Consider the following 25900-nt stretch of genomic DNA (forward strand, 5'->3'; position numbering starts at 1 on the left):
GGTGGGGTGATATCACTCCAACTTGCAGTACAGAAGTAAAGAGTGATGGAAGTTTATCAGAGCACAAGTCACATGACTGGGGGCAGCTGGGAAATTGACAATATGTCTAGCCCCATGTCAGATTTCAAAATTGAATATAACAAAATCAGTTTCTTTTGAGAAAGGTATTTCAGTGCAGAATTCTGCTGGAGTAGCACTATTAACTGATGCATTTTGAAAAAAAACATGTTTTCCCGTGACACTATCCCTTTAATTAAAAGGTGAACAACCCCTTTAATAGAGGAACTGACCTTTAACCTCTGCTAAGGCAAAAACATTTGTTGACTTTTAAGGGCCACTACACTCTCAAATGTTCCTGTCCCTGCTAAAGCAAAATATATATGTACACCTTTAGTAGGTTCACCATCTATGTGGGTTTCTAAGTCACTTCCATTTTTGGCTCCTTGTAAAATCATTATAATAGGGCTATGGGAGGTGATGAAATTGGGACTTTCTAGAATGAATTTATGGCCGGATGGACAAGATGAGGGAAGCAAAAGTAAATGCTCTTATTATTTTCATTAGACAGATGCAAAGGGAACATTAAAGGGATCCTGTCATCGGAAAACAAGTTTTTTTCAAACTGCATCAGTTAATAGTGCTACTCCAGCAGAATTCTGCACTGCAATCCAATTCTCAAAAGAGCAAACAGATTTTTTTATATTCAATTTTGAAATCTGACATGGGGCTAGACATTTTGTCAATTTCCCAGCTGCCCCTGGTCATGTGACTTGTGCCTGCACTTTAGGAGAGAAATGCTTTCTGACAGGCTGCTGTTTTTCCTTCTCAATGTAACTGAATGTGTCTCAGTGGGACATGGGTTTTTACTATTGAGTGTTGTTCTTAGATCTACCAGGCAGCTGTTATCTTGTGTTAGGGAGCTGTTATCTGGTTACCTTCCCATTGTTCTTTTGTTTGGCTGCTGGGGGGTGGGAAGGGAGGGGGTGATATCACTCCAACTTGCAGTACAGCAGTAAAGAGTGATTGAAACTTATTAGAGCACAAGTCACATGACTGGGGCAGCTGGGTAATTGACAAAATGTCTAGCCCCATGTCAGATTTCAAAATTGAATATAAAAAAATATGTTTGCTCTTTTGAGAAATGGATTGCAGTGCAGAATTCTGCTGGAGCAGCACTATTAACTGATTTTTTTTTCCCATGACAGTATCCCTTTAAAATGCAGTTATGGGAGCGGAGCTTTCAGCACAACAATCTTTGCAAGGAAAAGCATTGCAATCCTGTAGCCCTGAATGCCACTGGTGTATGGGGGGTGTCAATACATAACCCTCTAAAGAGTGTAACTATAATATAACTGATATCATTACATTCGAATAAAGAAGTTACAGGATGCAGAGAGTATTTACCCAAGTATAAGACACCATTACTCTTAGGACTCTACACACAGGTTACAGATCTGGTCAATGCATGGACATCATGATTGAGGAAGATGCGGATCCATTTACAGCTGCCCCCAGGTCATGATGCCTTTCCCTCATAATTCTACCATTCTGACATCTAAGCCATTGTTCGCTCTGAAACATTAGCATGCTGAGCACTGTATCCCCTTACAAAGGAGACACAAAAAAGCCCCCTTCTTGCAAGAGTCATCATCCCCCCCTTTTGCAGAGTTACAGCCTTTCAAGCGTGACCCAAAGCATGATGGGATCGGAACTTTATCTATAAATCCAGAGGCTGTTCGGAAGAACCTATTTCCAATATACTTTTTTTTCATAATATTTTTATTGCTTTTGAGAGAAATGCATAAAATACAACAGAAAAAGACATTGCAAAAGAAAAAATAGGTGGGTAATCAATTCCAATGTACTTTTTATCCTACATTTAAATATGACATATGCAAAAGAAAAGCCTGTATATTATACCTTTTCTCATTTCCTACAATGTAATCCCAAACCTTTCTTTTTACATTTATAGAACATAGCAGCATGTCAGATTTAAGAGATATTTTCCCCCATATCAACACTTACAGCCTCTCGAGTTCCTTCATGTCGTCAAAAGCTCCTCGTTCAATGTTGATGATCTGATTTTCCATTAGTTGCCTGGAAAAATAAAACACAGAATGTTCTTTTTAAATATTTGATTTCTTGGAAGAAACCTATCTGACTTGCCATAAATTTGTCTTGAAATCAATAAAAAAAATTAACGAGAGAAGCTTCACCTGAACTCATTTCAGTAGTACTGCTATACTACTGTATTAATATGCAGGGAGACAAAACTTTGTCATTTACATGAGCATATTTTTTTTTCTTGTTAACAGCAAATTAAACAAGTTGTTAATTTAATGTGAATATAGAGTATACTGCCCCTTAATTGTAACCTGCAGCAGTTGTTCTATTGTAGATAGGAATGCACCGAATCTAGGATTCAGTTCAGGATTCAACCAAGATTCTGAATTTTCAGCAGGGTTCGGATTCGGCCAAACCTAAGTGCCTGACCTAATCCACAAAGGATTCGCCCAAATCCTAAAATAGTGGATTTGGTGCATCCCTAGTTGTAGAACAGCAGCGTCGGACTGGCGCATTTGGGAGCCACCAGGTTACAAACCTCAGGGGGCCCCGTGCAAATGCGCAAAAACAGCAGCACAAATGCATGAACAGCAGCGCACCGCACGGCACCAATTTTTTTTCCGCCCAATACGGGAGTGGGTCTGACCAAGCGGGGGCCCATGAGGACCGGGGTGTTTTCCTAGTGTACCACCGGCCCAGTCCAACCCTGGATGACAGGTACTGAAAGGAAAACTAAAACTAAGAAGCTTGTTAGAAATGCAGAATATAAAAACCAAAGGCAACCATAGACTTTTAAGATGGCCATAGATGGAAAGATTTTTAAAAGATCCGATCGTCATCGTGAGACCAGGATTATCTCGAAACGATCGTACGAATTGTCCATCGTATAAAAAAAAACATTTGCCAGGAAAACAAAGGGGAGTTGCCTGCTTGGCCCTGCAAACATAGATAGATTGCACTGGGACCGATAAAGATTTTTTAACCTGGCCGATCAATTTTCTGACAGGTGTTGGCCGAAAAATCGTAAAATGTACGATCGTTCGAATCCCACTAACTTCACGATAATTTCTAAGGATTCGCTAAAATCGGTCGTTCAGCAAGAGAAATCTTTGCGTCTATGGGGAGCTTTAGCAAGGAACATTTGTGCCTCAGAAGATGCCCCAGTAGATCTCCATTTTTTTTTTTTTTGCTGATTCACAGCACATGGACTGCAGTCAGTTACCTGAACTTAGGAACTGAATCCCAATATACATTTTATATATATATACCATAAAGGAATTCATAATACATGACTAATTAGAAATTAATGCAGACAGGGTCGGACTGGGGGGCCCGGGGCCCACCGGGACTGGTGTCCAGGGCCCCCCTCTGGCCCCCGCTACCTAGGCGAATCGCCGCTCGGCATAATTTCCTAGGCGGCGCATCACGCAAATGGCGCTAGGCGCGCATGCGCAAACGGCGCTCAGCGCGCATGCGCAAACGGCGCTGCGATGCGCCGAAATTTTATTTATTTATTTTTTTAAAAAACTGTTTGGGAGAGGGGGTCTGGCCCGGCGGGGGCCCACTAGGGTCGGGGCCCACCGGGTATTTTCCCGGTATCCCGCCGGGCCAGTCCGACACTGAATGCAGATTCACATTCAGTGCCAGTTCAGTGCAGTCTGCATCAGAATTGCATGATTAGCTTCTATGAAACCTAACTTTCTGCTTGATGATTTCCCACAATACCTCGGCTTAGCTTCTCAATAGTAGCTCAGAGCAAACTGAGCATGTGCAGGGTCCCTGACACTCAAAAAGATGGCCTAACTGTATCAGAATATGAGTTCCCGTGGATAACTTGACCTGGAGCATTGCTGTCATGAGGCTGCTGAACCTCTGTGCTGTACAGAAAGCTAATTAAATACAATACAACATTTCTAGTCATATTCATTGTAAGCTTTAGTTCAGGGATGCACCCTGAATCATTTGCGAAAGATTCGGCTGAATACCGAACCGAATCCGAATCCTAATTTGCGGGAAGGGAAAAACATTTTTTACTTCCTTGTTTTGCCCCTAATTTGCATATGGAAATTAGGCTTCTGATTGATTCGGCCAGGCAGAAGGATCCAGCCGAATCCTGCTGAAAAAGGCCAAATCCTGGCTGAATCCCGAACCAAATCCTGGATTCGATGCATCCATAGTTCTCCTGGAGGTAAGAAACTCCTATTCAACCTCCATGTCCCATTCCTCATGTTGATCTGATCTCTGACTGTTGTAGCCACATGTAAAGAGCGCTCTCCTCACCACCGTGTTTTGTGCCAGTGATGGAGTTGCAACAGGTCTTGTAACCCATAGCAACAAAATGTAACCGGTAAATGTTACCGGCTGATTACAGGACGGAAATAAGGTCAACATGTTACAAAACTGAAGTTAATTTCTTTATTGTCACAGGGCTGCTTAACTTCTACTCTTGGTCAAATATAGTATCAATTGCCAAAGTGAAAGAATGCCTTATGGTCTCATTCAAATTATTTTCAATTAAATTCTTTTGTCGTGCAATACATTGCCAACTCCCTGCTTACATATCCAAAATGTGGAAAATGTAATTTTATTTTTCCTAAACAAAACATTTCATTAGTTGTAGATTTAGACAGAGGAGGACAGGCTGAAAATTAACTAAATGCTTTCCTAGTCTTAAGAGACTGCTAACCCCAGCCAATCCCTGCAGTGTTTCCAGGCTTTCCAGCTGACATCATAAGGAACAACATGCATCTCCCAAGCTTAGGAGGAAGAAAGCTAGCACGCTTGAGTGGAATTAATAGGAATAAAACTACAGAGAATATGCAGAACTAGGAGGACTAATGCTTTATTTATATCATGCTGTAACAATAAACCATTATTAATAAAGGTCCAGAACCCCTCTGTGTTGCTCCATCCAAAATGCTCCACTGGCCTGGCCAGTATAAATGATGTATGATGCCAATGTTATTAATAGGGAAGAAACAGAGTCGGACTGTCCCGCAGAGGCCCACTGGGCCCCAATCCTGTTGGGCCCCACCTGCCCAGGCACATGAGCAGACTGTGTGGTGCTGAAGCAGTTGGGGGCCTGAATGTGTCAGGTGATAGTATAGAGTGTGCTGGTGATGATGGTAAGCATTGGGGGCTGGGTGGTAGAAGAGTGAGACCGGAGGGCCCTTAGTGTGTGGGAGGGAGGGAGCACCCAGAGTGGTGGGCCCTTTGCTTTGGTTTTCTGATGGGCCCCTGCCTCCTCTAGTCTGACACAGGGAAGAAAAATAAAAATATAGAAAGACCTGTATTTTTTCCCAGTAGAAGTGACAACCCAAAATACAGGTAAGCTTGAGATACGGGGTTTTCAGGATAAGTTCTCATTCTATAATGGAATAACGTGCATACTGTAAATGTGACAAAAACCCAAATAGGTTGTTTTGCCACCAACATCTTAGCTAAACTTAAACCAAGCACAACGTTCTTGTATTTGTTTAAATGACAATGCCGTTTTCTGGAAGCTTTCTAGATAACAGATTTCTCTACATAGATCCCGATATTTGAATTCCGTTGAATCGGCCAAATACAACCCTTGTTTTCAAATGAGGCTGCTCCTCTGGGCAATTGACCAAAACACATTTTTTCTCATATAAATTAATGTTTTGGGTTTTCAACCTCATATGCTATGTAGCTATAGAAGAACTTAATTAAATCCAAAAACTGATCTATTTGGTTTATCTTAATGAATAGATTCAAATCGTGGTTAACAGAAAACTGTGTAGCTTGAGGCTGGGAAACACCAGCACAGACGCTACAGACCACAGTGTGGTTACCTTCTTTCTACTTGTAAAATCACTGTGCGAATGTTACCGCGTGTTAGATTAGCCCCACTAAAAATAGGTGAAGCAGAACATCAAACTGGCACATTAATGATAATTGCTGCTTCCACCATCAACCATAAATCAAGCAAGAGAATATATAAAGGATATTGAGCAATTTATTTTTAGCCAGCTCCCGATGTCTTGAAGGCTGTAGTCCTGTTTTTTTATTGATTCAAATAAAAAAAAGCCAAATAACTTGTAACATATATACTTAGCCTTATGACATGTGTCATGTCACCCATTTAAATGTGTTTTTTTTAATGTAACTACTTTAAAAAAATGATATTAAAAGCCACATTAGTTATAAAAGCCTGTGGCTTCTTACTTTGATATAGTCATTGTACTCTTTCCAAAGAGGATATATTCTGTACATAATGTAAACCAGAATTAAACACAGGGTAGGACACATATGACTATATATAATAGTCAAGAATCAGTAGAGGGGGTGGAAAGATGCTAGGCACCTTACATTAAATCGAATTTTTTAGTTCCTAGCCCCAGGCCAAACCGCTGAGCTCTACCCTGGGCAAGCACATGCAGAAATTTTTTCCAATTGCTGTACTGCACATATGGCCATCTTTAATAGGCGCAGGGGATTTCTATGTACCCCTGAATAATATGCCAGGCCATACCTCCCAACATTTTGGAAGTAAAAAGAGGAACAAAAATGTTTTCCCCGCACGTAGCACAGCAATTTTTGACCACACCCATTTATGTGGCCACACCCCCTAATTACCATGTTTGTTTTACAAAATTTGGCAGGTTATAAAAGTTTGAAAATATTTCTCCTCATATAAACTGTGTTTTTGTGTCTCACAAAGTATCTTATTTGCACCTGTTAGCTGTTCTGGGCTCTCTGCTAAAAGCCAATTAAGTAAGAAACTTTGTTTATTTTTCTGGCTGTTCAGTGCATAGAAAAGAGGGACTGCGGGTTGAGCTGTCAAAAGAGGGACTGTCCCTCCGAAAAAGGGACAGATGGGAGGTATGTGCCAGGCCAGCATACTTTTCATGGGATTAAAGCAGGCCAATTATTGTGCCCTATTTAACATGACTAAGCACTATGGATTTTATGGGTTCAAGTCCCCTTTCAGTTAAATCTTTTTGTTTGTCTCCCCTGAATTCATAACAAAGTAACAGATATATGAACTCATGGCTCTTACAGTCTCTCTCTTACATTTGCAGAAATACAGATAAGCAGGATTCCCCAACACAGCTATGGACACTTGCAGGGGAGGCCGCAACCACCCTTTACTACTACAGATATAGGATTCATTATCCGGAAATCCGTTATCCAGAAAGCTCTGACTTACGGAAAGGCCGTCTCCCATAGACTCCATTTTATCCAAATAATCTAAATTTTAAAAAATGATTTCCTTTTTCTCTATAGTAATAAAACCCTCCCTTGTATATGATCCAAACTAAGATACAATTAATCCTTATTAGAAGCAAAACCAGCATATTGGGTTTATTTAATTTTTATATGATTTTCTAGTAGACTTAGGGGCCGATTCACTAACTTCGAGTGAATGATTCGAAGTAAAAAAAACTTCGAATTTCAAAGTGTTTTTTGGGCTACTTCGACCAATCGAATAGGCTACTTCGACCTTCGACTACGACTTCGACTTCGAATCGAAGGATTCGAACTAAAAATCGTTTGACTATTCGACCATTCCATAATCGAAGTACTGTCTCTTTAAAAAAAACTTCGACCCCCTAGTTCGCCATCTAAAAGCTACCGAACTCAATGTTAGCCTATGGGGAAGGTCCCCATAGGCTTTCCTAAGTTTTTTGATCGAAGGATATTCCTTCGATCGTTGGATTAAAATCCTTCGAATCGAACGATTCGAAGGATTTAATTGTTCGATCGAAGGAATAATCCTTCGATCGTACTATCTGCGCTAAATCCTTCGACTTCGATATTCGAAGTTGAAGGATTTTAATTCCCAGTCGAATATCGAGGCTTAATTAACCCTCAATATTCGACCCTTAGTGAATCGGCCCCTTAATGTATGAAGATCCAAATTACGAAAAGATCCGTTATCTGGAATGCCCCAGGTCCCGAGCATTCTGGATAACAGGTCCCATACCTGTATTCTTTTGTTGCAGTGTATAGTCTGGGATTAGACTTTATTCTATTTCTACCTAAAAAAAATTACTATAAAACAGCTCAAATTCCTTATTACATATTAGAGTTTAGATCACCAATGAGAAGTGAGAAAAAGGTTCTTACAAAACTCTCAGTTGCTTCAGTCCCGAGAAGTCATTCTTACTGATCCGTGTAATGTTGTTTCCATACAGCTCCCTGCAAGGAGACAAAGAAAAACATTATGAAATTATTTAATTTACTGAACCGGCATGATGAAAAAATGAACTTTGCATTTTGCCTGATAATACCATGTAAAGTTTAGTTTTGCCGAATGGTTTGGCAGGAAATGGAATACGTTTAACGCAAATCCCTAAATGTTTCAAAATACGTCATTTTAGGAATCCTTAGTACATGAAGAAAACATCCCAGTGTTATACAGAAGCATCCCAAAAAAGAAGAAATATCTCTTTAAGAAGTATCTCTTTAAGAATGTTTATGGGAGTTGCCATATAGCTTCAGGGAACATCCTTCATTGTTTACTGCTTAATGACAAACCATTATTATTATTATTATTATTATTATTATTATTATTAATGATATGTATTTTTAGAGCGCCAACATATTCCACAGCGCTGTACAATAAATGGGTTTATACAAAGAACATACAGAATTACATACATAGCAACCAGTAACCGATACAAAAGGTGAAGAGGGCCCTGCCCAAAAGAGCTTTTAATCTAAAATCATAAATGACAATTCATCTGCACCGTATTCCATTCTACTAAGTAGAAGTAGTTGATTGTATGTCCATAACAACTGGCACCTGCTTTCCAAAAACAAGGAGGAGGTTCCCATCAATCAAAAAAATGTTTGCATACAGGTATGGGATTTATTATCCAGAAATCCGTTATCCAGAAAGATCCGAATTACGGAAAAGCCATCTCCCATAGACTCCATTTTATCCAAATAATCCAAATTTTTGTAATAATAAAACAGTGGCTTGTACTTGATCCCAACTAAGATATAATTAATCCTTATTGGAAGCAAAACCGGCCTATTGGGTTTATTTAATTTTTACATGAATTTCTACTTGATTTAAGGTATAAAGATCTGAATTACGGAAAGATCCGTTATCCGTAAAACCCCAGGTCCCGAGCAATTTGGATAATAGGTCCCATACCTGTACAATAGTTTGCATTTAGGGGCTGAAATCCACTGCCTGCCTGCACCTAGGCTGATACAATGGTTCCGGATGAAGACAAGGTATGGGGCAGATTGTAGCGTATTATTATTATTATTATTATTATTAATAATAACATTTATTCATATAGAGCCGGCATAAGGGCTGCTTCTTGGTGTGCTTTTCCGCAAGATCAGCCCCATGTGACACTAGCTTTAGTGCTGATGTTTATTTGCTGTGCATTTTTTTAAACTAATCAATGACATTGAGATAAAATCAATGCTCTAAATAACATCATGCAATTCAATGCTCTAAATAACATCATGCAACTCTTCCATTCTTGAAATTCCACTAAATTTGTAAAGCAATTCACTCAGCACTGGCTTTGCTCCGTGAAGGCCATCGACCCAGCAGCAAGTGATGAAAGTAATTGATTAAAATTGATTTTAAAGTTATTTATCAATGTAACTGCTATAGAAAGTAGTTTCTTTCTGTCACATTCTATTCTCTGCACCTTTGGTTCTGACTACTGAAACATTGAAGCAGGAGACTGTTAATTAGCAGAGCTATGAAGAAGCACAGTCTTCACTGGGGGAGAGCTGACTACATTATTTTAAGAAGCAAGACTAGCAATGCAAAAAAAAGCTCACGTGCAACTGATGCCACATCCATCCACAAGGTATTGCTGCTAATTTATCTCTGGGTTTGTTCTCCTAGGTACAAGCAAATTCCTGGGATGCATGTCACCCATCACTAAATTCCCTTTCCGCATTCCAGGGCAGAAAATGATATGGCATGAAGAGTTTCTGTAGGTTGAACACTTTCCTGACAATTGCGCAGTTAGTATTTGCCCAAACACATAAAATCAGTGGCGTCCGCATACTAACACTATACCCAATACATATAGGTCTGCTGCATGACGTTATACAAACAGTTGCTGATGCTGAGAGTTAACAGAAGTTGTATATAGCACTTATACAACCCATCTCTAAGAGGTGTGTTGTTTAAAGGTCAAGTAAAGCCCTGGAAATCCATTGCCCCATAATAAATGCAGGTGCACTATGCTTCTCATCAGAGCTGTCTTTTGGGGTTCCAAGAAGAAAAAACTGGAATTTGGAGAAAGATGGATAGAGGAGGGCACAATGGCTGCAGTAAAACGTCATATCTGTGTTGACCAACAGCGCTAAATAGAGATTGTGCTCAGCCACACACAGTGCCGGACTGGCCCATTGGGATACCAGGAAAACTCCCGGTGGGCCCAGGTGTCAGTAGGCCTCTTGCTTCTAGTCTATTTCATGGGCATTCCCTATTTCTTAGACTTAATAATGGAAGAATAGAGTATAGTAAGTAGATATAAAAGACTAGGGAATAAAGAGGTTAAGTGAGGGGAGGAGAAATAATAGTTTGGAAAGTGGGCCCATGGTCTAAGGTTTTTCTGGTGGGCCCTTGGCATCCCAGTCCGACACTGGCCACACACACAAATTGGATCAAGCTCTCTGCATGGGTGTAATTCCTTAAGTTTAAGCGGTGTAGAGTTATGACCCAGAAGTCAGAAAGGAAATAATAATATCTCACTGTACACAGCAAGCTTACACACCAATATACAGGTATGGGGCCTGTTATCCAGAATGCTCTGGACCTAGGGTTTTCTGGATAAGAGATCTTTATGAAATATGGATCTCCATACATTAATCCGTTCAAAAATAATTTAAACATTAAATACACCCAATAGGATTGTTTTGCCTCCAATAAGTATATCTTAGCTAATGTTTTATTACTATATCGAAGAAGGAAATATGTTTTTAAATTTTAAATGATTTGATGAAAATTTAGTCTATGGGAGATTGCCTTGCCATAATTCGGAGATTTCTGGATAGTGGGTTTCTGGATAATGGATCCCATACCTGGACAATATATGGTATTATATTATATAACTGTAACATAATATTGCAATACTCTCTTTTGTACAGTTGGCACCTCATCATGTTAATTTATGTAATATTTACAGAATATTATAGAAGTTCTGTAAAAGTTCTGAAGCAGCCAGAAGTTAATGTCTATCTTTAAATCACACAGAAACTCTATGAACTGAGAATTTCTTAGTGGGAAAAATGATTTCCAGACGTTTGTTGACCTTTTATGAAAAAGAAAAACTCAGAATCAGATTTTATATTGACGTTCTTTCGACTGAAATCTGTTACCCAAGTTTACATCTGAACTGAACTTTAAAATTCCTCAGTCCAAGCTTCCACTGCTTATAATGCAAACATGATCTCGATGCAGCCCAAAATACACCAGGTCTATTATTCTTATGTCTCAGACACAAATTAGCAAAGGAAGAACTTAATTTCCCCTCCAGAGATTCTCAAATAATAAGAAACATAGTAATAAGAAACATATTACTGACATGTCAAGGCTCACAAGCTGCCTGTACAGTAGTGAAATAATGAGTCTTAGACTCACTTCACATACCAAACCTTAAATGAGTTTTTTTATCTGCACAGATGGATCCAATGGTGCTCAGGCACTCCTGCTTTATCTGAAAAAAGTTTAGTTATCTAGGCACCCTGGATCCAGATACCTAAGAGCAGCTTCTGGAATCAATTATATATAGTCCAGAACAAAACTCCACTATTACTCAGAAGGGTGAAAATCCTAATTATTGTAAAATAAATGTTTTATACGACATATCGAAAATTCTTGTTGCACTTGTGGCTTGGTTCTTTCAAATATTTTTTCATTTTCATCCACCAAACTGGATCCAAGACCATGGGTGGTTATTTATTAAAATCTGAATTCATCTCATTAACCCAAGCCTGATTATCCCTTATTTGTAAACAAATTAACTCAATTTAATCAGATTGTTAAAAAACTTTAAAAAATCAAGAGAAAACCCGAATTGTACAGTTTTTCAGGCTCCTCTCCCAAAATGCTCAATTTTTTGGGGGGTTTTCTCCCAAAAACCATGAAAAAGTCAGATTTCCGGGCTAAACCCACCAAAGACCACAATAACTGAAATTTGGGATCAGTGCCTCTCCCATTGACTTATACAGGACCTCGGCAGGTGTGAGATGGCGGATTTTCTGCAAACTGTATCCAAGACCTTGGTGGGTTGTTTACTAAAATCCAAATTTATCTCATTGTCCCAAGCCTGATTTTGCCTTATTTGTAAACAAATTAACTCAATTGAATCGGATTGGTAAAAAACTTGAAAAAATCAAGAGATATCATGAATTGTATGATTTTTCAGGATTCTCTCCCAAAATGCTCCATTATTTTGAGTTTTCTGTGTTTCCCGAAAACAAAGAAAAAGTCAGATTTTCGAGCAAAACCCACCGAAGACCTCAATAACTTAGGTTTCGGTGCCTCTCCCATTGACTTAAACTGGACCTTGGTAGGTCTGAGATGGCGGATTTTCAGAGTCGGCTTTTTGCAGCATTGGGGTATAACAAATCTCAAAAAATGTGAGGTTTTTTTAAATCTTAAAATTGTCCCAAAAAACCTGACCAGAAAAATTTGAGATTTATAAATTTATTATAGATTTATTTGAGATAAATAACCTCCCATATTTTGTTCAAACGTTATGTTGCATTCTGTTTGGTAGTATCTTTAGTGAAGGAATTGGTAGTCAGCCAAATTAATATTAGTTTGGTACACCCCAAACCATATATAATTATGACCAGTTAAATATTTCTATGAGCTTCTATGGGCCCAGAGGGTATTTGCGTTGATGGAGTCTTCTGCAATATGCTGTAGTGTCACATAGATGCACAGAAGAGGCTGGTAGGAAGTTAAAAGAAGGACAAAGGCTATCAAGATTGAGGAGAACTACCTCAACAAAGCAGAGATGTCCATTCCATTGCAAATCCCTCTTTAACATTTCAACTAGACCCCTCCAGCTCTGCTCTGAACTCTGACAAGTACAAGACAATGAAAACATTGTTACGTTATGTAAAAGTACAGAAATAATTGTTGATTGGTTCAGTTATTTATTTTTGGGGTACAGATTAGAGGTCATGTTTCTCATAGCTGCTGTTTTTGTAGTGGCAAACATAACCCTTCTGTGTATGGCAAACAATTAGAATTGTTCTCAATAGACAATGACTAAGTCCACAAGTCAGTCCCATCAAAAATTCCAGCTGGTAACAGAAATGTTTCTTTTCCAATTTAACGTTTCCTCTTTAAAATTAGGCAATGCCAAGAAAAAGAGCATTAACGAGATCAACTTCAAACGTATTGTTTTAACACTCGTTTTATTGTCAGCCTGTATTGGAACTATGTTGAACCTTTCAATGATGTTATTTTTTATAGACTAGCATGGCAGTGGTAAAACCCATACATTTCTTTCAACCACAGGAATCTCCAATTCACATCTGGCACTCGAACATCTAAAGACCCTGACTCAGAAAAGATAGTGGATATTGTGTGCAGGCTTCAGAAAATACACATGAAAGTCATAATTGTCAGATAACCATGTCTTTCATTCTCATGACTCTATCATTAGAAACAAGTTGCAGAGTGAACTGATATTTAATGATGTTTTACATTGAAACTAATCAGGAAATAGAAAACACAAGGCTGGTAACAGGTATCCCCTATCTGTCCAGTATCAACTGGTTACCGTCTTTTTGCTTTACTGCTTGAAAAAGTATCTACAATATAGTTTGATTTTAGGCAAAGCAAAGGGCCCTGCTTTTTTTTTTTTATAAAGTTTGAAAGAAGAAATGCTTATTACTTTCACATGTTTCCTGCTTACAGCAACATCTCTCATTTTTAGGCTTCACACAGCTTCCACCAGTAGGTGGCTGATTATAGTCATTGTTAACAATTTGAAGAAGTCAATGCTACAATGGAGATTTAATTAAAGTAGTAAAATATTATTGACACTGTTAGTAGAATTCCATTCAACAGTTTAATTTTTGTAGTTTTAGTGGTTTTTGAAACCACAACTAAACTCTAAGGGCAGAGACACATGCTCAGATTTGGGGAAATTAGTCACCCAGCAACAAATCTCCTTTTCTTCCGTGCGACTAATCTCCCCGAACTGCCTCCCGCCAGCTACAATGTAAATGGCAGGTGGAGTGGCAATTGGTGTTCTTCGTTTTCCGAAGTCGCCCAAACTTGCCTCACGAGGAAACTTCGGGCGACTTAAGAAAACAAAGCGCTCCAGTGCCATCCCGCCGGCGATTTACATTCTAGCAGTTCAGGGAGATTAGACGCCTGAAGACGAGCCAATTTATCGCCAGGTGACTAAATCTACCCGAATCTGAGCGTGTGTCTCTGCCCTAAGGGGGTTATTTATTATTAAATTTTCCTGAAAATTTGCTTTGCTGGAAAAAATCTGATTTTCACAATTTTTTCGGATTTTCCCCCCAAAAACTCAGAATTCTTATGCTATTTTGCCCAAAAACTCTGAAAACTTCGGCGTATTGCACGAAACCCAAAACAACATTGGGACTTTTCCATTGATTTATATGCAACCTCGACATATCTGAGATGCCGGATTTTCTGATTCTGACTTTTCCATCCTCGGGGTTTAATAAATTTTGAAAAAAATTGTGATTGTTTTAAAAGTCTGATTTTATAAAAGAAAAATCACAAATTGTTTTGGATTTTTGCATTTGGAGTTCAGTAAATAACCCCCTGAATGTTGTGAGATTTATTACAAAATCTGAATAAAAAAGTACGAATGAAAAATTATACTGAACAATGTGCTAAAAAATACGAATACCCCCAAAACCCCAAATTTGAGTTTTTTGGACAATTACAAGCAAAAAAAAATACAAAAACCTCTAAAAGTCCTAATTGATTTAGTGCGGTCCAAAAAGATCAGCGGAGCTCCCATTGATTTCTATAGGACCTCGAGAACTTTTACCTTGTATTAGAAATTATGTTCTTTACACTTAATAAATCTCAAATTTTTAGAGCTTTTTTTAAAACTGAAGAAACCAAAACTTTTTAGAGATTCATGAAAAAATTTAAAATCGATTGTTAGTATATGACCCGCTAAGAATATTTTTTAAACGGCACTAAAATACACATTTAAATTTGCTTTATAGAAATTCATTTATAGCTTGGTTAAAAAAAAAGGAATTCTGGATATCCATGCATAAAAATTTTGCAAAACGGTGTCAAAATCGAATCACACACATTTCTGTAATCATTCACATTTTAAAAAGCGAAAAAGTTGGAAAAATAGGCTAAATAGGTATTTTTTTGCCTTTTCACGATAGAGCTAAATGTTTAATACTCAAACCTATTAATATATTAATATGTATTATTAACCAACTAGTGACTATTGTCAAAATACAACAGCATTAGATAGACTGTACTGAGTTTTGAAATGCTATATACAGAATAAGCAACTTGCTTAAGTCTTTTGGTGCCATGTATATGGTCCCAGTATAAATTTTACTCACCAAACCCCGATTATGCCACAGTAGCTTTGAGGACAATGGTATCTCTTTGGTATTTCTCTGGGGTCTCTGGTGTCTACCGTCATACCAGAACCTTAGCCAAATTTTCTTAACCTAAACAGATAAAGATCAGCTCATTTGGCCAGATCAAGAGAAGTCATCAATGGCCTTGGACTCCATCCATTACCAAAGAGATCTTCTGCAGAGATGATGTTCTACCCTGCTCAGCTGATATCTGAAATAGCCTAAATCAGGATTCTCCAGGAGTACCCAAACCTTTTTTTACTTGTGAGCCACATTCAAATGTAAAAAGAGTTGGGGAGCAACACAAGCATAAAAAAAGTTCCAGAGGGTGCCTAATAAGGGCTTTTATTGGCCATTTGGTAGCCTCGATGGGAATGGGAAGCCTACAGGAGACTCTGTTTGGCAGTACACCTGGTTTTTATGAAACCAAAATTTGCCTCCAAGCCAGGAATTCAAAAGTAAGCACCTGCTTTGATGCCACTGAGAGCAACATCCAAGGGGTTCGGGCAGAGACACGCTTCTATTTCGGGAGATTAGTCGTCCAGTGACAAATTGCTTCTTCTTCGGCAACTAATCTCCCCAGCGGGGTGGCGCTCGGATCGATTCAGCTTTCCGAAGTCGCCCAAAGTTGCCTCACGAGGAAAAATCAAAGTGTTCCGAGTGCCATCCCGCCGACGATTTACATTCTAGCCGGTGGGAAGGCAGTTCGGGGAGATTAGTCGCCCAAAGAAGAAGCGATTTGTTGCTGGGCAACTAATCTCCCGAAAAAGCAGCAGGTGTCTCTGCCGTTAGTGAGCAACATGTTGGTCCCGAGGTACTGGTTGGGGATCTCTGACCTAAATAAAACACCAGGGGGGCATGACTTTAAGTTAAGACAAGGAAATACAGGATAGCAGCTTAGTTAAGATCGTACACTTTAAAACTTGCTGGCCAAGTGGAGAGTTAATTAAAAATAACACATTAAAAATACACAAAAATAGACTAAAAACAGAGGACCAGTTACCAAATGTCTAACATCACTACTGCCTACTTCATATTAAATGTAAATTGAAACAAACATGGATTCAGATAAATAGTCACAGCTAAGTTTGCCATCTAATTACCACCCAGCCCCTGCATGAATGTATTGTTACATGATCAGAAGGAAAACGAATGATAATTGGTGTGGCCGTCACTCTCATTCATTTCCATAAACAAATGTGTAACTACCCAGAGCTAAGCAGGATGAAAAAGCAAAATGGATTGACCATTGGAGGATGGTTGGCCTGCAGAGAATAAAACACATGTGTTTTCAGGCACTGCCAATCTTTCAAACATTTCGTTATTCGCTATTGCCATGTATGTTTTGGGTTCCATTAACTTGAAAGAGGATCAAAGCTTCCTTGACAGGACGGGTCGACGTTTCAGCAAATGAAATAAAGTCTGCAACTTTGCAATGTGTTGAAAGGGCCCCTCGGAAGGCATTAGATTTGACAGTTACCTTTATGGAAGTTGTTTTGCAAAGAATAAACCAGGTATGATGTTTCCAATCAATGGCAAGGTACAAAACTATTTCTCATCTGACCTCTGGATGTGGTTGTATAAAGCGAGTCACAAATCATTATCCAATCTTAACGCAGAACATCTGCTTTGAGATTATATTCTTAAAACGGCAAACTGCATTTTACTCAATGCAAAATAAATGTGTTTACTTTGGCTTAATGTGTAAAGAACTAAATGTTTCAGAAAAAATACAGAAAAAATATTTTATTTTACATTGGGAAAAGTTAGGGGCACATTTACCTAGGGTCGAAGTAAAATCCTTCGAATTTGAATATCGAAGTCGAAGGATTTTTCGCTATTCCTACGATCGAACAATCGAAGGAATAATTGTTCGATCAAACGATTAAATCCTTCGAATCAAACAATTCGAAGGATTTTAATCCATAGATCAAAGGATATTCCTTCGATCAGGAAATTGTTAGGAAGCCTATGGGGACCTTCCCCATAGGCTAACATTGGCCTCGGTTTTAGGTGGCGAACTAGGGGGTCGAAGAAATTTTTAAAGAGTCAGTACTTCGACTATCGAATGGTCGAATAGTCAAACGATTTTTAGTTCGAAACGTTCAATTCGAAGTCGAAGGTCGAAGTAGCCCATTCGATGGTCGAAGTAGCCATATTCGACCATTCGAAATTCAAACTATTTTTCCTCTATTCCTTCACTCGAACTAAGTAAATGGGCCCCTAAGTGTCGTGTTTTTGTGCATATATTGATGGATCCATGTTCTATTTCTTACTATTCTATTATCTTACTATTTCATTTATGGTAAATAACAGACTACAGTTTTGCTTTCTGGCAGGGATTTTAGATATATTGTCTGAAATCACTGTCCCACACAACAAAGCAAGTTCAGTTACCCTTTACTAAAGGGTTTTCTGAATTCACTATAGAACTTCCTGGAAATGCCAGTGGTGCTGAGGCAGAGTGTATAGATACATTTAAAATTAACTTTAAATCTATTTTGACATAATGACAATATGTAAAATGTGTTCATAAATGTGTGTGATTATGTTATGTTTTATCCCAGTCTTAATAGATATTACTAATGTGTCAAAAAACAATACAGCCCTAATGAAGGAAATGTAAGGTTTAGCAGCTGAATTACAGAGGGGGGAATACAATTTTTTTCGAATGTGTAGCGCTGCTCACAATGTAAAATCATTTGTTGGCGAATACTTCACCGCTCATTATCGTTAAGCAAAGGTTAGCGTTAACATCTGCTCTGGAATGTTGTTAAATATTTTGTCTCAATAAACCTTTTGCGATGACGAAATTTAATTACATACACAGTTAGCAAAAGCCATTTATTCGCAAACATTGTAATCAATCAAAAAGGAAGCAAACACAGACATTAACATTCGCAAACACCTTTGCGAATGTTAGCAACCATTTTTGCTTCCTTTTGGTGCTAATGAAGCATATTACGTTTCCCTTAAAGGAGAAGGAAAGTCATCCTGCAATTGGGGGTGCCAAATGTTAGGCACCCCAAGTGATTTTATTGACTTACCTGAAACCACGGAGTGATTCTCTTCCGGCTTCTTCTTGCTTCAAATTTCCCGGGGCAAACGCATGCGCAGTTGAACAAAATAGCCAAATTTTTAGTTCTACTGCACACGAGCAGCCGAGCAGAAAGCGGCCCGGGGTTATACCATTTAGCACCACGGATCGATCCTCTTCCAGGATCGATACGTGGTGCTCAATGGTATAACCCCGGGCCGGTGCAGTTTTCTGCTGATAAGAGCACCGGCCCGGGTTTCAGGTAAGTAAATACATTCACTTGGGGGTGCCTAACATCTGGCACCCCAAGTGCAGGATGACTTTCCTTCTCCTTTAAGGAGTTTCATTGGGAAAAATGGGGCAAATATAGTTATGGCAAAAGGGGGACTGACTTGTTGGAGACAAAGGACACTGACTTGTCAGAAACAAGGAAATTGTTATAGGCGATTCCCCATTATTTAGCTGTATTCCATAGCCTACATTTCTTGAAGTGTCTTGCCCTAAGGTGGTGCAAGATGACATGCCATTTAAGATGAAAGTGATCCAACCACTAACCCGGGGAAGAGCACCGAATCATGAGCAATAAAAAGCCAATACAAATCCATCATTTAGAATTGAAAATACCATCAGACCATGACTTCCATTGATATGGCCCTTTCTATAATCCACATTAATGTTACGCATTGATACACTTTTGTGTTCTAATTGCACACAACCCTTCATACAAACATTAGGAATGTATTAGATTCAGCCAAGACGAGGCCAGCTCTATTCCATGAGCAACATCTTTATTTATACAGAGCTGGCACATTCCATAGCACGTTACAGAAATGATACATCATTCCCTGCCCAAGGGGAGCTTACAATCTAAGAGCATTACCCCTATAGTGTAAGAGCTTGTAAAAGGAAACTAGAGTACCCAGAGGAAATGCACACAAGCACAAGAAGAACGTAATTGTAGAAATAAGTCAAATCAACTGGACTTGCTGTGTTTTACTTGAAGACGTTTCACCAGTCATCCGACTGGCTTTCTCAATTTAGTGAATTGAATTCAGAATTCATTCAGAATTCATTCTGAATTGAGAAAGCCAGTTGGGTGACTGGTGAAACGGCTTCAAGAAAAACTCAGCAAGTCCAGTTGATTTGACTTATTTCTAGAGATATACCATGACCTGGATGAATGAGAATCTTCACAAATAAGAAGAACAGAAAAATATATTCTACTGCACTTAGTGTTTTGGCTGGAAACAAACCTAGATGCACAAAGGTGAAGATGGCAATGCTATCTATAATACAACTGTGCTGCCTACAGGTAAATCATAAAGGACATTACCCTATTTAATTGGTAATATAATAACTGGAAAAACTTAGGAGTAAATAATATGAATCTACAAAAGATCCACCCAAGCCTCTAGCATACTTCAAACTGATTTTCATTGATTTATGTATGTGTCATTATTCACTGGGCTATTGCGTGTAATAAAAAGAAAACTATGCCATAAGGCATGTGTATATGTGACACAAATGTCCTCGGAGAATGCCAAGAATAAATTAACAGGACAGGGTAATAGTAATTAATTTTTTTCTGCAGCACTTTGCATTTTTCCCATTTCCTAAAGCAGATTGGGTAACAATTTGAGTGCCAAAGACGGATATTCAGCATAGAGACTTAAAAAGAAAATGGTCAATCGCCGGACTCCTTCTTTCCACTTGATTAGGCTAGAAATGGAATGTACCATTGTTTTTATTACTCACAAGAAATATTTTCCTTTTGGCCTTTTAAAAAGAAAAAAAAACCTGAAATAAGAGAGGAGGCAACAATCAAAACCAGTGTGTGCTAGAGATATCAGCTTTCAGAATGAGTAATGACACAAAGTAGGGAGTGATTGCTCTGGAGGCAATAGATCCAAATACCTTTTGGGAGACAGAAAACAGAAAGGTTTTTGGAAGAGGCTATCATCATTGAAAGTTCTACAGAAGATGTGGTCCTTTGACTTTTCATCTAACAATCATCAACTAAACTTCAGCTGTCGCTGGATTCTTAAATCCAGAATATTCCCAACAAACAAAAGTTATTCAGTTAGTTGAATTTCAGTGAGCTCTAAATAAAAATTGGTCAAAGTTCCAGGCCCTTATATACATGATATAGCTACATCAGCACTGTCCATTTTTCCGAAGAAAATGACTTACTACAAAGCCATGGGCCTAATTATATGTAGATATATTATGACACCATACACAGAAGTATATACAGCTCATAATAAGGACGGGGCCACACCAATCCATGAGCCTTCAGCTGGACAGTGCTGAATATTTGTTTCCCAAAACCACAAGTTTCTGTTTTTCTTACAGCTATTAGAATTATCCTCTCACCCACAGGTATAAATAACACCAGGAATGTTCTTATTTATATATTCAAATACATTCTTATTAACAGTTGTATTTGAGCAAAGTACTGCGAGTAGTATTTGATAATCACTTGCATAGATAATATGTAATCAATCCTTTGAATAAAAAGCGAAAACCCTAACTAATATTTATTGTGAAAAGGTCTGTTTGAGACTCATACATTATAATAGACCCACAACCATAGAGAAGAATAAAACAGATGCAGTTTGTAGGAAATAGATACAACCACATGACTGCTAGAAAAATACATTCCAACTCCGGAAAATGATCTAAACTAGGGATGCACCGAATCCACTATTTTGGATTCGGCCGGACCCCCGAACCATTCGCGAAAGATTCGGTCGAATATTGAAACGAATACTAATCCTAATTTGCATATGCAAATTAGGGATGGGAAGGGGATTTTTTTTTTACTTTTTTGTTTTGTGACAAAAAGTCACACGATGCATATGCAATTTAGGATTCGGATTCGGGTCGGCCAAGCAGAAGGATTCGGCCGAATCCGAATCCTGCTGAAAAGGGCCGAATCCCGAACCGAATCCTGGATTCGGTGCATCCCTAATTTAAACAAAGGAATATCACTTGTGTATACAGTATGTTCTCTCTAGTTAACTTAGCAGCACCAATATAGAGTAGATTCCATGAATATCTTTTTATTAGATGGTCCCAAGGTAAATTTAAGAGAAAACAAACAGGCTTCCTTTATTTGGGGACAGGTCCGGACTGAGAATTTAAATAGGCCCTGGCATTTCAGGTACACAGAGGCCCAAACAGCCCCACCAGCCCACTAAATACTGACTTTCTATGGGACCTTATAGCAATCCCTCTGGCATTTGTCAGAACCCACAGATTGCCAGTCCGGGCCTGTTTGGGGAGGAGCATGACCCATAAAACCACAGAAACTGCCAGCCAGTGCAGAACTCTATGGGACGGTGGCAGCTGCAATTAAACCTGATATTCAGAATAACATCTTTAGACTTATCAGGTATAACTCAACCCAGTTCTTTTTCAAAGAAAATGCATTTCTTAAAAAAAAACAGACACCAAAGGGCCATTTATTAAACCTTGAATTGTTCTGGTCAAATTTTTACAGATTTATCATACCCCAAAGATGCTAAAAATCCAAAAAACGAAAATACTTCAATGCAAACCTGTCAAGGTCATGTAGAAGTCGATAACAGATGTCCCTGAAGTTGTTTCTTGACATTGTGATCTGCTCTGGATAATCCGATAAAGTTGAGTTTTTTGTCCAATAATCAGATAAGGCCCTAGGCAGCAGACCTAAACACACTCCTATGTTGTGCGCACTAACATCACTCGCCAGCATGCTGACGTCACGCAACATATTCGGCGGAATTGATGTCAGCGCTACGTGCGCATGGTGTCACTTCCGCATTCTTCCTTGGCCCCCCTTCCCTTCACCCCCCTCAGCTCCTATGGATATCTGTAGTGGAGTTTTTAAAGAAAAACGAACAAAATAGGCATCACGATAAATAAATATATAAATACGGCCCTGCTCCTATGATTCGAAATGACGTGATGTTGACTTTTTCAAGAAGAATTATGTGTTCAATTCGTGGATGGGAGTTAAGACGACTTTGTTTTAATAAAAAAAATTTGATTAAATCGAGTTTTAGTAAATAACCCCCAAGCAAAACTCCATGGTTTTACCCTTTGTTTTTTTTCCCAGCCTTATGGCAGGTGCCGACTAAATAGTGTGCTCCACAACTTAATTGGAATTAGTTGGGGGAACCCTGGAATTACCATAAACTCAAAGCATCTGCTAATTCAAAGCTACTATGTGTTCTCTATTATTATTTTTAACGCATACTTATAAAGCACTATATTCCTCAGCCCTGTACTAGAGAAGGGTGTATTTAAATAAATACATATATATATTACATACACATTCTAACTGAAACAGTAGGCCACCTGTGCCATAGAGCTCACAATCTACAATCCCATCCCTATATAGAACTTCTTCCTTAATATAATATTTAAACACATGCACTGCTACATGGCTTCCCGCACTCTGAAAACATAGAGATGAAATTGGCTACTAGTAAAAACTGACCATAGTGTATGAATTTGATTGAGATTTAAGATTGTAATCTCTACTGGGGCAGGGATTGATGGGAATCATGTATAATCTCTGTAATCCAATTTAATGTTTGACAGCATAATTCAATATTAATCTATGTTATGAGAATGGCCCACACATTTCTCACAAAGGGGGTCTCTGCAGTACCAGCACTCCCGAGAATAAAATGCATTGTCGATAATAAAAACCTGCTAAGAACAGAACATTTACAATCGTCCTTAACCCAAAGGAAAACTATTTTACATTATATAATGTTGTTTTAAGTTGTAATAAAGTCGTATTTTTATGTAGCCTTTTATTACAGCGAGCAGCAACCAAAATACCTGCCAAGGGCTTTCTATTTTTTTTCCGGCACTTTTTGAATGTTATAGAGCCTGGCAGACAAAGAGATTAATACACTAATCCCATCACTACCTCCCCCTATCTCCCTCAGGGGCTCTGGCAGCAGCAGCAGAAAAACCTTATGTTGCTCTCACAGCTGCACTCTCACACAAGGTGCTTGGAAGGAAGCAAAGCCCAATGCTAGCAAGTCTGTGTGGCCAGGCAGGGGGTTTAAAAGCACATTCAGCCTCAAGTGCAGCTTTTCCTTCAAAGGAAGTCCTGGAAAACTCAACTACAGAAAGTTTAAGAAATTTGACAAACGGCACTTGCTGATGTAGCCTGAGATACGTCTGGTACAACATCAGGACCAGTAGCATGGGAATTTAAAGAGAAGCTTGGTGATGGGGCTCATGACGCACATAGTAAAGAATGGAACAGTAGTGCCTCGACAGACATTGGGCCTAAATCCATTCTGTTGTTCTGGGTGTAATGCAGGCATGTAAATGTCTGTCAAAGGAGGGGGAAGGGAAGAGGGAGGGAACCTTCTCACCACAAGCTTGAGATTTATGATATTGGTGGCAACAAGCCATGGAAGTGGCACAGATCCAATACTAGAAAAGAACATCATGAAGCTATTTCAATTAATAAAGTTACAGGGCAGTTGAGATGTAGTTGTGCTTGCAGATTCAGTTTGTTTTTGACATAAGTTTGTTTTAGTCCAGTTTGATTAATGTTGTTATGGAAAGTTCAATGTTTAAACAGCAAGTGTTCAGGGCTGGGGATGCAGAAGATGGGTTCCCCGTCGATACAGGAAAGATGGGCTCCTACAGGGGTTGATAAAACCAATATCTTTCTCAACCCGGAAATCAGCCCTACAGATGGCACACTGCAGCCATCATTACGAAGACAGAAGTCAAAGATGAAATATAACTGTTTGAGAAAGTGGGGGTAAGTGCTTAAATCTGGTGAGGGGATGGGCATTTCAGCAGCCAGTTTGTTGTTCATGAGCCCAATTTTACCTAATGTCCCAGCAAGGTTGGGTTACTGTCAACCTTTGAAATGATGCCACCGAAGGAGCAGAGCATGATACCGGCAATGCCAAAGTTACAAACCGTCCAGCTGCTGCCTAACCAAACCAACTGATTTATGGTGTAATATATAATATATAAAAATTCACACTAGACCGTTGGAAAAAGAAAAAGGAAATAACTATAAGGGACTTTGGAAAATGTACACACAAGTGTATGGATTTGATCAGTAGAGGATACACAGCAGGAATACCAAAGCTCAGCACAAAATAAAGCCCCTTAAAATACAGGTATGGGACCTGTTATCCAGACTGCTGGGCCAGGGTTTTTTTTTTTAGGATAAGAGATCTTTCTTTAATTTGGATCACCATACTTTAAAGAGCCCTTTTATGAAACCTCAGATTTATCTGGTCAAGGTTATTAACGGGAAAACACAATTTTTTTGTGAATAAAAATTAAATATTTTCTAAAACCTATATTAAAAATCCAAATCTGAAAATACGCCATCTCAAACCTGATGAGGTCATGTAGAAGTCAATGGTAGATGTCCCTGAAGTTGTTTCTTGACATCGTGATCTGCGCTGAATAATCCGGTAAAGTCTGGGTTTTCATCCGGTAAAGTCGATTTTTCTGGGCAACAATTTGATACAGCCGAGTTTTAGGAGTGTCAATCATATGATACAAATTGGGATCACACTTGACAAAGAGCCTCACAACAAGCTCGAAACATGTTGTGTGGCAATAAACACTTTTGGTGGAGTTTCATATTCTTGTAAACTCTACTATTCTTTGGATGATACGAATTGACGCTGAATTTTGTGGCGACTTTATTCGCTCTGACTTTTTCCAAGGAAAATTATTGATAAATGAGTTCAATTTGTGGGAGTTTGGTAAACTTTGTTTTAAGAAAATGAGAGTAATTTGAGTTTTAGTAAATAACCCCCTTCATCTACTACAAAAATCATCCAAACAATTTGAATTATTTGTTTAAAATGTAGTCTATGGGAAATGGCCTTCCTATAATTCTGAGATTTGTGGATAACGGGGCATACTGCCATGAAAATCATTACTTTAGTAGAGAAGATTACAATGATTTCTTGAACTGTTGATCCTTGCAATTGTGCAAGGATAGTTACACATAGGAAGGCTCTGGAGGTACTCATATACAGTAGCAGTGAAGGAGCCAAGAGACTCTTTCCCACTTAGTGCTTCATTCTTTGCAAAGTGGGGAAACACAGTCTTTTACCTGTAGAATCAGCTGGTTCCTGGCAGGCTGAGTGAGGCATTTAGAAGAAATACACATCACTTGTGCCTAAGGAGACCTTTCACAGGCAATAAATGTTTTGAGAAGTACTTGTTTCCCAAAGGTAC

At 38.7% G+C, this 25900-nt stretch overlaps 1 protein-coding gene across 1 annotated transcript in view; it reads right to left on the bottom strand.

Annotated features, from left to right (window-relative positions):
• LOC108695757 (slit homolog 1 protein) overlaps positions 1–25900 on the bottom strand; it is a 242367-nt gene that overhangs the window by 185376 nt on the left and 31091 nt on the right. Inside the window, exons 2-3 of the mRNA XM_041568709.1 lie at positions 8158–8229; positions 2026–2097 (exon numbers count right to left, since the gene is read on the bottom strand). Coding sequence (XP_041424643.1) covers positions 2026–2097; positions 8158–8229 — 144 coding nt within the window. The remainder of the gene's footprint in view (positions 1–2025; positions 2098–8157; positions 8230–25900) is intronic.

Source organism: Xenopus laevis, chromosome 7L, assembly GCF_017654675.1.
Source record: "Xenopus laevis strain J_2021 chromosome 7L, Xenopus_laevis_v10.1, whole genome shotgun sequence".
Taxonomy (NCBI): domain Eukaryota; kingdom Metazoa; phylum Chordata; class Amphibia; order Anura; family Pipidae; genus Xenopus; species Xenopus laevis.